Genomic DNA, 15,149 nt, shown 5'->3' on the forward strand with positions numbered 1-15,149 from the left:
CATTCCTGAAAATATTTAAGTTTTAACATCATATTATGAGAAGTTTCTAAATTCATCTCTCCGACTCAAACACTTTTTTTACATGCAGTAAATTAACTGGTCCTGTACAATACAGAGATTAAGTAATTTACCTGACTGGACATCACAACATGATGTTATACACACTTCTATACTAAAAATTTTTAGTTCCCTGGTAATTACAAAGTTTCAAGCCCTTCTAAAGGTCCTGAATTAATTTTTAATGCAAATTAAGCAAATAAGCAGCCGCGTTCCCTCCTCATGCTGAGCTTTCAGCTGCAGTTACCAAGTAACAGATGTTAAAATACTCACCTCAAGCAATAATCTACGCCTGTCTTCCCAACCATCTTTTTCTTCACTGAGGTCTACTGATCTACAAAATAACTGAGGGCCCTCTGCACAAAACAAAGAACAAATTAACCCTTCTGAATATGCTGCTGTTTGTAAATCTCATGAGCAACACAGCAATAAAGTCAGAAGGCCTATTCTTGATATTCCTCTCTTGCCCCCACAACACGGTTGGCTCAAACAGAAATGTTACGTATTACAGCCTTGTTTACTAAGAAAAATTAAAGGCAGCAGCAGTTTTCCTTAATATGCTGAAATACAAATTGCAGTTAAACAGCATCTGTTTCATTAAAAGCTCAGCACTATTATCCCACGTCTCCCAAGAAAATTTATGCCTGCTTAAGGATTCAGAGCTCAATTTTAAGAGGCTCAATTTTAATCAGATAAGCTGGAAGATTACAGTACAATAACTGTATTAACACAGTAACTTTTACATACAGGTTTGATGATAGTTATCTAACATGTCTCAGGAGACAAACATTATTTAAGGCTGTCCTGATAATTTCTTGTCAGCAATTGTGGTGGTGGCCTGTGGGTTGGTTTTTTTCTATGGGTTTTTTGTTTCTTTGTTCTTTTATTTTGTTGTTGTTTGTTTTTAACTACGAAATTCATTATATTCACAAGAAAAAAACCCCACATTATTTAGGATCAAGAACAATGTGGGCGTATGTGGCTGATAAGAATATTCAATGTTCTTAATGATAACACCAGAAACACAGAAATAAGTTAAAGATCATATATATATATGCCTGAAATGATCCAAAATGTCTAGATAACTTCTCAAGTGATTTTTTTTTTTTTTGGTATGCCCTAAAAAACCAGCCACATATTAGGCAACTATTTGAATATAGGAAAGCAAGATAGCTGTTCAGCATTTATTCTACCAGGACTTTCTCGTGGGATGTGCTACCACAATTTATACCGCAAGTAATGATGGAAAATTGCAATTTTATTTGTTTTTCTTAAACCTCTCATCTGTGTTTTAACTACAAAACACTAATAACTAGGCATTTTTTTCTTCTCATTGAATTTCAGTAAGAGTTAACAAGAAAGGGGTGAATAAGTTCCATTCTTACTTACCTTTTAGTCGTTCATCATCTTTGGAGAAGAAGAAAAATCTAGCACTTTCTGTCTGTGGTAAGGAGAAAAACCTAGACAAACACAAAGGAATTTTAGCATCATAAAAGTTACTGTCAAATTCTATTAACGCAAGTTAAAGCTGTCATGCTTCAGAGAAATAGTATGCATTAAAGAACATTACTCCACAGTAACCAAATACAGCCTTCTGTAAAAAAACGTTTTTAAGAAAACTTAATATATATTTGACTTTTGGCCAAACCCACTACCCAGTCAAGTTCTCATGCTTTGAACTAGAAACTCAGCTTTTATATTCAACTTCAAATCAAGTGTGGTATTGGGATTTTTGAATATTACATTTTGTGCAGCAAGGAATGGTTTCCCAAGAAGACTTCCATTGTTCAGAGATGTGGAATGAAGATGTTAGTTTCCCATGACCTGAGTGCTGCTATTAATCTTCTCATAGCATCAAACTACTAATCAAGTAGACAACAAACACAAATATAACTTGCATTTTTTTGTCCCTTTCACTTTCTGATGCCTCTGGTTCATCATCTCCCTCAGAACTGCTGTCTTGGAAACGTGGATCTTCTTGCCATGTGACTTTTACAGGTTTTATTGTTTCAAGTATGTAGGGCTCTGCAATAATATCACAATTAAAAAAAAAAACAAAAACAATCAGATTATTCCCCTACTTGCCAGTAAAAATTTCAACTTCAGAATGAAATACTTGGAAAAGACAGATTTAGGAAGGACAGAAACCTCCCCTCCCAGGTTTTCTATCATCCTCTGAGCAGGTATGAATTTAGTTTGCTTTCTCACATGTCACAAATTCACCCTCAAAATTCACAACTAGTATCATCACAACATAGGGAAACAGTGCGGGAGTTGTTCTGAAGCTTGTTGTTAGGCTCCAGGGTTCTATCAAGTCACTCCAACCTAACTATCATTATCAACTGAGTTGGGAGTAATTGTGCCTATTCATATTTTTAGGTTGCAGAAGTTGGAATAAAAGCTTTCCTTCACTGTGAACTATCTTAATAAGTTCCTTTGCAAAGAAACTCATCATGCCTTAGCTTATTCTTTCTGTGTGTTTAAGCTATGTTATTTTCATGTATGTATTCCTGCCTATAGCATACACTGCCAGTTGCCAAAAGCCCAGTTTACACACGATAACTTAAACACGTACCTGAGCCCTTACCAAAAGGACTGAGGTTACGAACCTATGGTACCCTTTTCTTTTAGCGTATAAGCACAGTACTGGTCTGGATGACCAGAATAGAGAAGACAGGTCCTGTACTGCCTCTCTCTGGCAATATAAACCAGTTTCCAAACCCAAAAGTAACTAGAGTATTAACCGTGAACAGTATTTTATTCAAGAGAAAGATCAAAAATTCTACTTTGGAAAAAAAACCAAATAATAGTTCCCTCTCAAAACATCCCTTTCAAAATTCCTGGGATGCAAGCGTGAATTAACTGTGATTAAACTACAACAATCTTGGCAAGTGTAAGAGAAGATCATAGTGATTTTTCGTAATTACTTTTGCCTCTGAAAATCCCCTGGATTCTGAATTTCTATACACTATATAACTCTACAGTGCTTGACATAAGCTACTCATTAGAAATTGTACTATCAAGTATGTTCTGTTACCTTCTTTTATGCCCGACTCCTCCATGTCTCCAAAGAAGGAAAATGTGAAACCACTGGATTCCTGAGCTATGTTACTCCCAACGTTAGATCCCAAATGGTCAGGTGGGGTAGACTCCTCCTCATTGTCTTTGTCCCAGGGTATTTCTTCATTTTTTTCTGATTTGGTCTTTGAAGATCCAAACAACTCTTTTAAATTAACAGCAATATCATAATACATTTCTTTAGACACTTCAGGCAGTTTCTCACTCTCTTCCCTCTTCTTCTTCCTTTTAGCTTTACTGAAATGAGATTGTTAAAGGATAGTAACACAGCACATATTTTTAAAAGATTCCCTAAGAGGCAACCTTGCTATTAATGTCTTCCTGAACTTATCTAACCACATTAATGAGTAGTTCACTTTTAAGGTTTGGGGTTTGTTTTTTGGGGGTTTGTTTGGTTTTGGGTTTGTTTGTTTGTTTTTTTCCTTTTTTCTTAGCAATTCCAGGTTCTGGCAATAGGATATTTCCTATTGTCAGAAATAGGTTTATAGGGCAGCATGACTATCCTTTTCGTTTAGACTTTTGACCCATTTCTTTTCACCTCCCACAACGTACCCACCCTTTGAGGGTAAGCAGTGGGGAAACATCTGAGGTTTGACTCTAAAGGCAGGAACAAGTCTGTTTTATAGTTAACCACATCCTGACTTTTCACTTAATATGTGATAGCATATAAATTAAGGTATTTAGGACTGATTTCTTTTCTGGCAAAAGAAATGTTAAGAGCTAGTATTTTTGTCTCACAGATTTGCAAATCTTAAAGTCCATGACTTGAAGCAAAGGGATAGCCTGAAGGTGAGAAAGGAAGACAGAAAATGGCATGCAAAGAGTAGATGGACTAGAAAGAAAAGATGACATTACATGGTGTTTTTAGTGGCCACAATTCTTATTATATCTTGATTCTAGCAATAAGAGAGAGAACTAAAGAAATAACAGAGCAGTCTGCATAGTTTCAAACTCAGTCTTCTGCTACAGCCATCTTTCCATGGGAAGAAACATCACAATTATAGTTACCAAGCTGTAATATTACCTCTCTTTTTCTGTAGCACTTGGTTTCCTTTCAAAAACTGCATGGTCCTGTCTTGTGGGATCATAGCGGAGGGCATTAATATCTCTATAAAAATAGAAAGGAAAAGAAAAACCATGAGACATTCTCAATGCTCAACTGAAAGCTACCCTAAACCTTTACAGTCAGATTCAAATTCACATTGAATTCTTTACCAAAAAAGCTCCAAATCAATCCAAAACCTAACTGGCATTTAGAAAATACCTACTAGCCAGTGTCTGGGCCAGGAAAACTTACGAACAGAAGTGGCTTTAATCAAATTGTAATATTTCATATAAAACATAGACCTCAAGTTGTGTGTGTTATGCCGTAAGTTTATACCTGTAGATCTTTTGAGGAGCTATATCAATATAGCTATCCATATCGATGTATCTATATCTATTTCTTCTAGTACCAAACATTGCATAAATTCTAATAGTCCAAGGGGAAAAAAAAACCAACAAAAAACAAAACAGGAAAAAAACCCCAAACCCCAAACTCCATTATGCCCACCTTTCAAAATTTAAACATTTTGGAGACTTTCAGCTAAAGCAGTCTAAAGTTTAGACTGACCCCAATACTAGTGTAGCAAAGCCCACGCTGCCTTATGGCAACGCAAGAAGGTAATCACTTATTTCCCCTCCGCTCCCTCAATTAATGCTTATGGCATAAATTAACTGCTTTTAAATAGTTACATACTGTATCATTAACTGGGTATTAGAAAACACTGTCATTCACAAAACTCTCCTAAGATGACCTCTGGGGTTGCACAGATTATTTCCCCCTCTGCTTAGTCTTTAGAAAATACATGAAAATTTATACAGAAGTCACAGAATTAAATATGATTGTGCAGCAGTCACAATGGCATTTAGCAGTCAGCAGTCAACCGATGCAACTCCAATAGTGACTGTCAGTAAAAATTTACTAATTGCACACTATTGCATTACCCTTAACACTACTAACTTCCACCAATTCAGTCCACAGACCAATTTCTGTTAAAGTGCATAGTTAAATGTCACAATACTTCCAATAGCACATTTCCAAACCTATCCCATCATCCTCTAATGAAGGTTAGAGCATGCCCAACAGCAACATGTAACAAATTCCTAATCTAATCAAGACATTTCTCAAAAGGAGAAACACAGATAAATGAGAAAAAAAAAAGATCACCACTGAAAATGGAGTTTGATGCTAATCACCTGTAGGCCAGAAAAAACAATAACCTTATTAACTGTTACAGAAGTTAGAGTCTAACTTACTGACCTACTGCCCAACTCACATGTTCTTTGTTTAGCCAACTAAAGTTTGTCTCCACAGAGAACAGAAATACATCTTACACAGGCAAGGAGTTATTAAAATATTAATTTTCATAACCAACAATCCAATAATTCAAAATTTACTAGAAGAAACTCAAGCAGGCGTCCAATAACTTTTTCCCTAAAATAATGATAACTACCAATTGTATAATCTATTGGGACACTCAAGTTGGGAAACTGCATTAAAGGCTGCCTTCAAATGCACACAACAGAGAAGGAAATACTTTTCTCAGTCAGCTAGGCAGAAATCTTAGTTGTGAAACATTGGCAAAAATTAAGCCTTCCTAAAATTCCTTCTTTTCTGGTAACAGATGATTCATACTTGAATTTCTTAGCACTTGTGGCTGTTTTAGTCAGCTTAGGGTGTTCCAGGTTGATATTCAAAAGGCTTCCCAGTATTTGCAGATTCTTCTTTTTCTCCGCAGCAAGCTCTTCTTCCTCATCTGCCTTCAAGGTGTTTGTCTCTGCTAAGAGAAAAATACATTCATTATTTTTTCCTCGCTATGACCTGAATAAGTCTGTAATGTTTGATACATAACATTACTATAGTACTAGAAGAGCTCATACATATCAACACGTCACTTCCTTTATTTTAAAGCTACTTAGAGGCTTTCTTCCTTGCACTGTAGAAAATCTTTGGTAAGAACTATCATGGGCATCTATTTCATGTGAAAATCAGATCAGTTATATAACCTGTTCCCTGCTTATATCACATAACTGTGCAACTACTCTGCCACTGATAGATGCTGTACAGAAGATCACATTAAAGCAATGAAGGGAGTGGCAGAACTAGGCAAAAAATTTAAGTTTCAGAAACAAATTCTGAATCTTGAAAACTACGTTGACAATTTTGGTTTTGGTAGGGGGGGGAAAAGAAATATTTAAAATTTTTTTGCCTTTTTCAGCTTTTCTGCCTTCTGTTGTTTAAAAAAAAAATTAAAAAAATCTTTCTTTCTAAAGCTGCCAAATCGGGCATGGACTGCAGGATGACTACAAAACAAACAGTTTAAGTGAATGTAATGGTCAAAAAGTTTATTTCAATGTCACCACTTATCCTGTGAAAAACATGGATAAACACATTCTGATATCATCCTGGATTAAAAAAATATTTTCAAATGTCGATCTATCAACCAAGTACGTCTCATTCAGCTATTACAAATACTTTTGCAACATATAAATTTAAGAAAACACAGCTACCAATATATACTAAGTACAGCCACAACAGCGTTGGGTTATTTTCTTTAAGGAGTCACCAAAGCAGCAAAAGAAGTCCATAAGTTGCTTCAAGCATCCAAAATTAAGGCTCCGTGATATAGCTCTATTACTATCATTAACCAGGAAATATGAGCAGGCTTACCTTCTTCTTCACTGTCACTTTCAAGGAATCGAGCATCCATGCGAAATCTTTCATCTGTGCCAAATCGTGACTGCAATTTCAAGAGCTAAACAAAATGAAACAGATCCTGTTAAGCGCTGAAGAAAATCATCAAAATTCAGTAACTGTCTTTTGCTATATTTATGGCAACATACTAATAAGCTTCAGCTCTTGATGCCTTTTCCCGAAATTTCTTTGTATTCAAAGATGACAACATCAGAGAAACTCCCCCCGCTCCCCAACACACATCCTTTCCTCCATGGCTACTGCTTCCTCTATTTAAGAGAATTCTGTTGCAAGTTTGCTAAAATCATATTCAGCAGGTATGCAAACCTACACGTTACGTTCTTCTGAAGTGGCATTATGGAGACTTAGAAGAAAACTAAATTACGGTAATGGCTTCACTCACTTTTTCACCAGCTTTGCCTTCAAACTGGGGCTTAATTTTGAATCTCTCATCGTCTGTATCATCTTGCTCATCTTCGCTGCTTTCAAACAGTCTGCCCGAAGTTTTAGGAGCAGATTCATCCTTTGTTAAACAACAAGAAAATATAGAAAAGCAGCCGTTTACATAAGTTTGAGAAAATAAATCAGTATCAACTTTGTTCACGTGCTTTCCAGTTCATCTGAAAAAGTGGATTTCTAGAACAACCAGCTCACTTGTTGATCCATGTGCTTCAAATCTTGTATTGTATACACACCTTGTACAATTCTGGTTTACAGTTATTACTATTACATTTTAGCATAGGCAAAATATCCATGTAGAGGGTAACCCAGGTTTTACAATATGAGAGAGTTAGGTATAAAAAAAACCAACTTCCTGATTATGTCAAGGGAGATCAATTTAAAAATATCAATGTCTAATTATACCCTTTCTGAACAAGCCTCATTTATGGTATAAACTCTAGGACATAGCTTAAGTCAGTTGATAAATATCAATGATTACAAAGGATAAGCACTCCATGGCTTCGAAACAATTTTCCATAGAATTAGAATTAGAGGTTCTTTTCAAGAAAAGGAAAAATGCAGGGCAGGGATTCTAAATACAGGGTAAGAGATAGATATGTAAAAAAAAAGTGCTAAATATGAGGAAAAGTGAGAAAAGGTTTTAATTAAACAGTGAGAATGGTCCTAATCTTACTACATTTATGAAGAAAAAACCCAACAAAAGCAAAACCAATGGTTTAAAGCTTTAGCAGAGATGTGACTAAAAAAAAATGTGATGATACAAGAAGTTCTATTCCAGAAAAAAGTACTTAACTGTGCTGAAAGTATGGTGGTAAAATCCTGATGAGTCTGCTAAATAAAGTCTCAATTAGGTAAGATGTAAAGAGCAAGTCCCACACAACTTCTCTGGACCCTAACATCACTTTAAAAGCAGGACACTGCAGTAATACAGATTCTTTGTCCACAGTGTCGGAAAGAGGAAAGAGTCCTTACGCCAAATCTCCTCCCCTTCCTTTGACTAAAAGCAGCGAAATTTCAAAACTAATTATGTGTAAGCCCTATAACTTAAACATTCTTTTTCTTTTAATAGAAGTTAGAATATCTTTTACACAAATCTCAATCTCCTCATAAATTCTCCAAGTTCTCCAGCTTTATTAGATGCACGGTTAAGTTCTCTGAAACCTGTTTCATGCTAGCAAAAAAAGAAGCATCATTGACATTAATTCAAACCTTATCTACTTTTTTCCGTCACTTCACTATGACAAATAGTCTTCAGAATAAAAGGCACAGTCATATTGATATAGAATTACCTCACAGAATACTGGACTTTTTCCCCCAGTAACACTTACTTCTTCATGCATATTTCCCAAACTCGCATCTTTCTTCAACATCTCATCTACTTCAGCTTCACTTTCCACATCTGAATTGAATACGATGTGTTTATGCTTGCCTGCTGGCTGGCTATCCTATGTAAGAGTGAAACTGTTAAGTCAAACATATCAAATACTTGCTACAGTCATACATAAATATCTAAAAGCCATTTCTATGACATGAAAGGAGGAATCTATTATTCCTCTTGCAACTCTAGAGACATTCCAGGAATAAGGTACACATTGTTTTGTATACACTCAAAAGACAACTGGCAATGCAATCAGAAATTCCAGGATATGATTTTAAAATATCTTAAACCACATCTCTCAATTCCCCTTTTTCTTTTACTGCATACTATTCAGATAGAAGTTGAGAGCGTATTTACCAGATTTGAAAGAGCTCCTTGAACGAGTTTCTTCTGTAATTCTCTCTCTTTCTGTCTCTCTTCTAGAGCTGCCAGCCTCCTCTGGTTATCCTGCAACTGCTTCTTTTTTGTATTAGGTTCCTTTGAAGCAGTAGCACGAAGACAAAGCTCCTTATTTTCCAGAAGGCTTGTCTTCCCATTCTCACATTTAGTAGCTTCACGTTCTGGATTTTTATTGCTTACATCCCTCTTCAATTTTTTTGAAAGCAGTTTTGGGCTTTTCAGTTGTCGTTTAACACGTTTCTGTGACACTGCAGCATTACTATCCATGTCACTGCTCTCATCTTCGCTCTGATCAGTACTAGGAACAGCATCTCCGCGCTCTGAATTTTGATCTTGCAACGAACTCGCATCTTTGCTCTTTCCTTGTAAACGTGGCCAGGAAACAGGCTGACCACTCTCGTCTGCTAAGGAGCCAGCATCTGACAATTCCCTACGCTGCTCACAATGCGCATTTTGTCTCTTTTTACTGATGACTTCAAGCGAATACAGTGGATGGTTCTTAGACTGCCTTTTAGATGACTCCTCCCCACAATAAGAAATACAAGCTTCAAGACCTAGACTTTCTACAGACGTCTTCTTTAAACCAGTGCTGTCCTTAGTTAACTCTTTTTCACAGAGGGACCCCATTCCTCTGAAGGGCTGATATTTCAAATGTGTATTTTTTTGTCCCTTGGAGGTTTCTTCATCAGCATTCTCCTCCCCAGCTAAAATCGCAGCAACTACATCTTCAGGACAGATGCATTTTTTTTTAACTGCAGGGTAAAACTTAGTAAGTTTTGTTGTGTTTACATTACCCTTAGAATTTTCCTCAACACTGCGCCGACTAGAACTCTGTGTACTGTCCGATTCTTCTACCAGTGTCCCAGTGTTTTCAGTAGCTAATGCTTTTAAGTCATCTAATGTAAGGTCTAAGCGATAACAGTTTTGCATCATGGATTCATAATCAGAACTGATTTCAGACTCCCCTTTCTCAGGCTCTGAATAGGAGCTTTCACTACCGCTTGTCTTTGTTGTACTGTTAACTGCTATACTCTGCAAGGCAGCGATTTTGGATTTTTTCATTTTTCCATTTCTTTCAACATATTCTTCTTTTAGATTGCGAGTTTTCAGTGAGGAGTCATTTACCAAATCACATTTTTTGTTAGTTAATATTTCTTTATTTTCCACCTTCACCTGTTTAGAATCTTCTAAAATTGCAGTTTTCCTGCTACTTAGATCTGGAGTTTTACTTTCAGCAATAATTTCATCTGTATCAGCTGAATCATAACCCTTATCACATTCCACAGCGTCTTTCTCTCTATAACCTCCTTTGATAGCTTTCTTCATGGCATCTGGATTGCTTAAGGACCAGTGACTATTGTATTTTAATTCAAAATTATCCCCAACAATTTCCAAGTGGTCACTTTCAGTCTCAACATTTTCAGCTTTCTGTATTTCTATCTCTTTCTTTAGCATTGCTCTGATTTCCTCTTCAGAATCAATGTCACTGTCAGAAACACTCGTAGTATTTTGAGCTGTAAGTCCAGAAACATTGCTTTTATCCGGTAACAAACCTCTCCCTGATATTTTACTATTAAGACTGCTTGATGGAGGCAATTTAGACTTCTCACTGGATTTGGATTTTGATCTTCGATCTAGCTGTGATGAGCTTGTGTTTTTTGAACGTGACTGGCACCCAGAAGAGTGAACTACTGCTCCATTCAGAGCCTCACTGCCCAGTTGCCTCAGTTTTTTAGGTGGCTTCTTAGTTACAGGGAACTCTCCTTGCTGCTTCTTGTTTATGCTGTCATCTCTCCCTTCCAAGTGCCAAGTAAGCTCGGATATAGGAACTACATGTGTCAAGTCCGGCTCCAGCTTTCTAAGGTTATGGCAGTATTTTGATGGGTCATATTTCACAATGTTAGTCTGAGTTAAGGAATTAAAACAACATGATTATTTCAGCAAGCAGACTTCCAATCTTTATGAACAGGCTAAATTCTGCATGAAAGGACAACGAAGAGTCCTTTTTAATGTTATGACCATAAGCCTTCAAGCAACTGATTTGCTGTCTAAAAAAATTACTAAAATCACACACTGCAAGATTTACTTAGGGGATTCAGTACATCAAGTATGACATAGTAGTCAACATTAAGACTGTTAAGCAAGTGTTTCCCCATACGATGAAAGAAAGAAGGGAATTGTGCCTAGGCCCAACCAATAGGAAAAGGATATTTTATTTTTTTGTTGACTCCTAAGGTGCAGGATAGGCAAGACTCTGCCGAATTTACCAACAACCCATTTCTAAAAGAAAAGAGAAATAATCAGCATTAAACAAAAAAGGAATGGAAGTAACCCTGGAATAAACCAAGATGTATATACTTTGAGAACAGAAACCCTAATAAAGAACTATCTGTGACTAATTCTTTTTTTGTTTACTTTCTTTACTGTGCAACTTAGCCAGCTTCCTTCTCAAAAAAAGAACAAACCAAAACCAACCAACAAACCAAATTTCTACAACCTGCAAGTAAGAGTGACAATAAAGAACTGAATTTCTTTACAAGTACTATTTTTAATATAAGGCTTCTGGTTTATGAATTAACAGCGGTAACTATACAGACAGGATCACTATTATTTTGCCCTTTTCCCCTTTCCCACTGAAAAATTAAAAATCCCCCCCCATCACCCTCCAAAAACATTCTGTGCTTAGCAAATAATTTTGAAAACTTCATAGTAAATATAATTTTTGTTGCCTAAATTTGCATGTTCAGTGCTTTTATTCTGTCTTACTTTTGTAAGCACGTGTAGACCCTGATCCCGAATGTGCCGAAGCACAGAGATTAGTTCCCGACAACCCAGCCGTCAAAGATGTCTATGCTGTATAAAAATAAGACACACGTTCCCTTTACATGCTTTTAAGGGTGACACGAAGATATTCCCAACATAAACGAGTAACAAAGCATTTACTAATTTAACACAACAAGAGAGGACAGTATGATCAAGATTATTTCCAATCGTTACAAAGAACGACAGGAGCATTCTACATGTCCACGCATAAGGTATCTCTTTAGACTACTTTTCACAAGTTGGACCGTCACACTTAATAAAAGTTTATTTACTTAAAGCGTACAGATTTGACATAAATTTAGGTGTAGCAAACTGGTGCCCGATTCTGGTTTTTGTTTCGTTTTAATTCTCTATACATCTACCCCACCATACCTTATGGTCTGGCACCTCTGTACCTGGTACCGCTCTCATGTGAAAGTCTACAACTCCAGCCTTTTTCAGTGATTCTAACAGACACGCTTTGTCATTTCTCTGTGGCTTTTCTTTCTGCAGCTTTGCTTCCTCCCTCTCCATGGCGAGCCTGTACCCAGAAGTACATCATATGTGAAAAAAGGTCTGCCTGTCTGCCTGTGTGCTAAATTACAGCTGGCAGTGACCCTCTCCCACAGGCCAGTAACCATTCACTAGTTACGGAATTAACACATCTGCTACCTTTAAGGGAATAATGATGCAAAACATGTTGTATCTAATATGCATCAACAGTCCACCAATGCCAATAAAAACTAGAAAGGATAAGAGCGTAGCAGATGAAAGCACAGCCATCATGTTAATTGATAAAAAGAAAAAGGGTAACTTTAGCAACAACATACATTTTTAAAATTGATTTTTACCTCTGCAAAAAGCTTTCTTTGGCCAACTCAATTTGCAGTGTCCCCCCTTTCCATTTTGTTTTATTTAAAACTGACATGCCTGTAAAACAAGGAGACGGGAAATGAGTATTTTCTACATTAAAAAAAATACACCTTAGACTTCACTGTGCCTCCTTCTTCAATAGTTTGAAGTTTCTTTAGCATGATCTTATAATCCATTACTCACCTGATTTAAGTTCGTATATGAAAGGTCCAATACCCTAATCTTACACAAGAAGGTCTACATCCAAAATTAAAGTTCGGACTTCATGAGGGTCATTCAAGTTTGTATGGTTCAGTTCAAATACAAACCTGAAAATTCAGATACATGTACCCTGAAGTTTCTATACTACTGTCAGACAGGCTCTTCTCTACTTAACTTCTTCTGTACTTTGAAAAAAACAGTTAAAGAGTACTGAAAGCCAAAGGGAAAAGTGTTGTACTTAGAACTTAAGGAAGTATCAAGGGCTGCGTTAGCTTTGAGTCGCTCTCAAACAGCTTTCCTATTCCTAATGACAGCATTCCCTAGATAAAAGGGCATATTACCAATCCGTCTCTTCAGGTATAGGTATCTTCACCTGCCATTTTGCTGCTACATATTACACAGGTGGTTTTGTAACCCTGCCAGTAGTTTTGTAATCCAACTACTTTGGGATTTGTAAAATTGCTTTAACAGAAGCATGCTTTACGTAAACTCTCCTTCTGGGCTTTCTCTCACATCAAGTCACTTCTAATGTTTTATGGACCTGATGAAAGCGTTTGAAGCACATTTCCTACACCTTTTCGTAAAAGGGTTAGAACAAACTCCTAAATCACCTATTTCAGTCACAAGGCATCTTTTTAATCTGCTTACATCTACTTACTGAAAACTCCAGTAAAGCGACTTCCATAAAATTGCAGCTTAAAAAAAATGGAATGAATATGACAACAGAATGAAACAGGGTCTACCTCGACCACATCCTGATTTGACATTACGTGCATTATCAGTAACGCAACTTGGCTCAAAAACATAAATTACTTAAAAAAAAAAAAAGTACTTACACTTTCTGAGATCTGCATCAGAAATGCTGACACTGATGTAAGCAAAAGTTTTCATAGGGTTCCCTGCGCAATGATAAACATTCAGTTAATTCCTATATAATATCAGTGTTTCCTTTAAAACTGGAAATTAAGTTATTTCCTGAAAATAACGTGTCTCTGAAAGAAAAATTCCATTTCACACAGCAAACTGAAGAACAATTCACTTTTAAAGGATGATGCAAAACGGTTACCCTGATCGTCTTTTCTGGTAATAATCTCTGCATCCAAAACCTGCCCAAACTTGCCAAATCTTTCTTGCAGTTCAGCCTTAGAAACCGTATGGCCAAGCCCTCCAACATACAAGCGTTGTGAAACTTGTTTCTTCTCCATGTTGAAAAGTCAAGCTGTCACACCTGTAACGCACGCGCCCTTTCTCTGTAAGAAGATAATAGCAGTTCACTAACACATCGTAAGCGTTAATGCAACAGTAATACCAAATTTCGGAACAAATCGTTCCGCCAGAAGACCTCCACAAAGGACCTTTTGAGAAGAGTGCTCCTTTACTTCGCACTAGGTTACACGCTCTGCGCCGGTCCAGTGCCAGTAAACACTGCACTGCTACAGGTAACCAGGGTTTAGGTGTTGGGGGGGGTGGTTGGTTGGTTGCTTTTTTTTTTTTTTTTAAACCGTGAAGCATACGACTGGGTGCACGGCGAGATTAAACAGCTCTTCGCAATATAACCTTTCTAAGCAAGGCGGAGGGGGGGTGGGGGACGCGAGCGAAGCGGGGGAACCACCCACAGCCCCAGCTCCCGCCTCCCAGGAGAGGCCGAGAGCCCCCAGGAACCGCCACCCGCGAAGGGACGCGACTGCTCTCCCTCACCGCCGCCATGTGCGATCCTCGTAGCGCCACTCAATTTATCTTCCCCCTCGCATCCCTGCCTAGCGCCCACTCGGACAAAAAGTGTTCCGTCTCCTGGGGCCGTTGGATTCCGATGGTCTCCCCGTCTCTTTCGGGTTCCTGTTTCTGGCCGGTCAAGTGTGATGGGAACACAGGGGTTGGGTCTTGTGACCGCGGACGGTTTGGGCGTAACTAACCAGGAAGAAAGGCGGGGGGATTTTCCGCAAGGCATAAGCAAAAAAAAAAAAAAAAGAAAGAAATAGCTAACAAAGTAACGCTTTTTCCATCCATCTCGAACAATGATCTCAGCAACCGCCCTTCAAGCGGCTCTTTTGTTTCGCGAGAGGGGAATGAAGGCGCGGCCGGCGCCCCCTGCTCAGGCAGCAGCTGTGGTAGCGCCCAGGCCCGCAGCGGGCTGGTTGGGCGCGCGGTTCGAAGGCGCGGGCC

At 37.7% G+C, this 15,149-nt stretch overlaps 1 protein-coding gene across 1 annotated transcript in view; it reads right to left on the bottom strand.

The window, feature by feature from the left end:
* The window catches only part of NOL8 (nucleolar protein 8), a 15,798-nt gene extending 962 nt beyond the window's left edge, over nt 1-14,836 (bottom strand). The window contains exons 1-16 of the mRNA XM_009329273.1: nt 14,685-14,836; nt 14,053-14,236; nt 13,823-13,885; nt 12,764-12,842; nt 12,306-12,453; nt 11,322-11,390; nt 9,069-11,009; nt 8,662-8,778; nt 7,275-7,394; nt 6,848-6,932; nt 5,813-5,954; nt 4,160-4,243; nt 3,095-3,372; nt 1,956-2,082; nt 1,447-1,517; nt 331-413 (exon numbers count right to left, since the gene is read on the bottom strand). Coding sequence (XP_009327548.1) covers nt 331-413; nt 1,447-1,517; nt 1,956-2,082; nt 3,095-3,372; nt 4,160-4,243; nt 5,813-5,954; nt 6,848-6,932; nt 7,275-7,394; nt 8,662-8,778; nt 9,069-11,009; nt 11,322-11,390; nt 12,306-12,453; nt 12,764-12,842; nt 13,823-13,885; nt 14,053-14,191 — 3,546 coding nt within the window. The 5' untranslated portion in view covers nt 14,192-14,236; nt 14,685-14,836. The remainder of the gene's footprint in view (nt 1-330; nt 414-1,446; nt 1,518-1,955; nt 2,083-3,094; nt 3,373-4,159; nt 4,244-5,812; nt 5,955-6,847; nt 6,933-7,274; nt 7,395-8,661; nt 8,779-9,068; nt 11,010-11,321; nt 11,391-12,305; nt 12,454-12,763; nt 12,843-13,822; nt 13,886-14,052; nt 14,237-14,684) is intronic.
* Between the last annotated feature and the right edge of the window lie 313 nt (nt 14,837-15,149).

This window comes from Pygoscelis adeliae, unplaced genomic scaffold (assembly GCF_000699105.1).
Source record: "Pygoscelis adeliae isolate BGI_AS28 unplaced genomic scaffold, ASM69910v1 Scaffold277, whole genome shotgun sequence".
Classification (NCBI taxonomy): Eukaryota; Metazoa; Chordata; class Aves; order Sphenisciformes; family Spheniscidae; genus Pygoscelis; species Pygoscelis adeliae.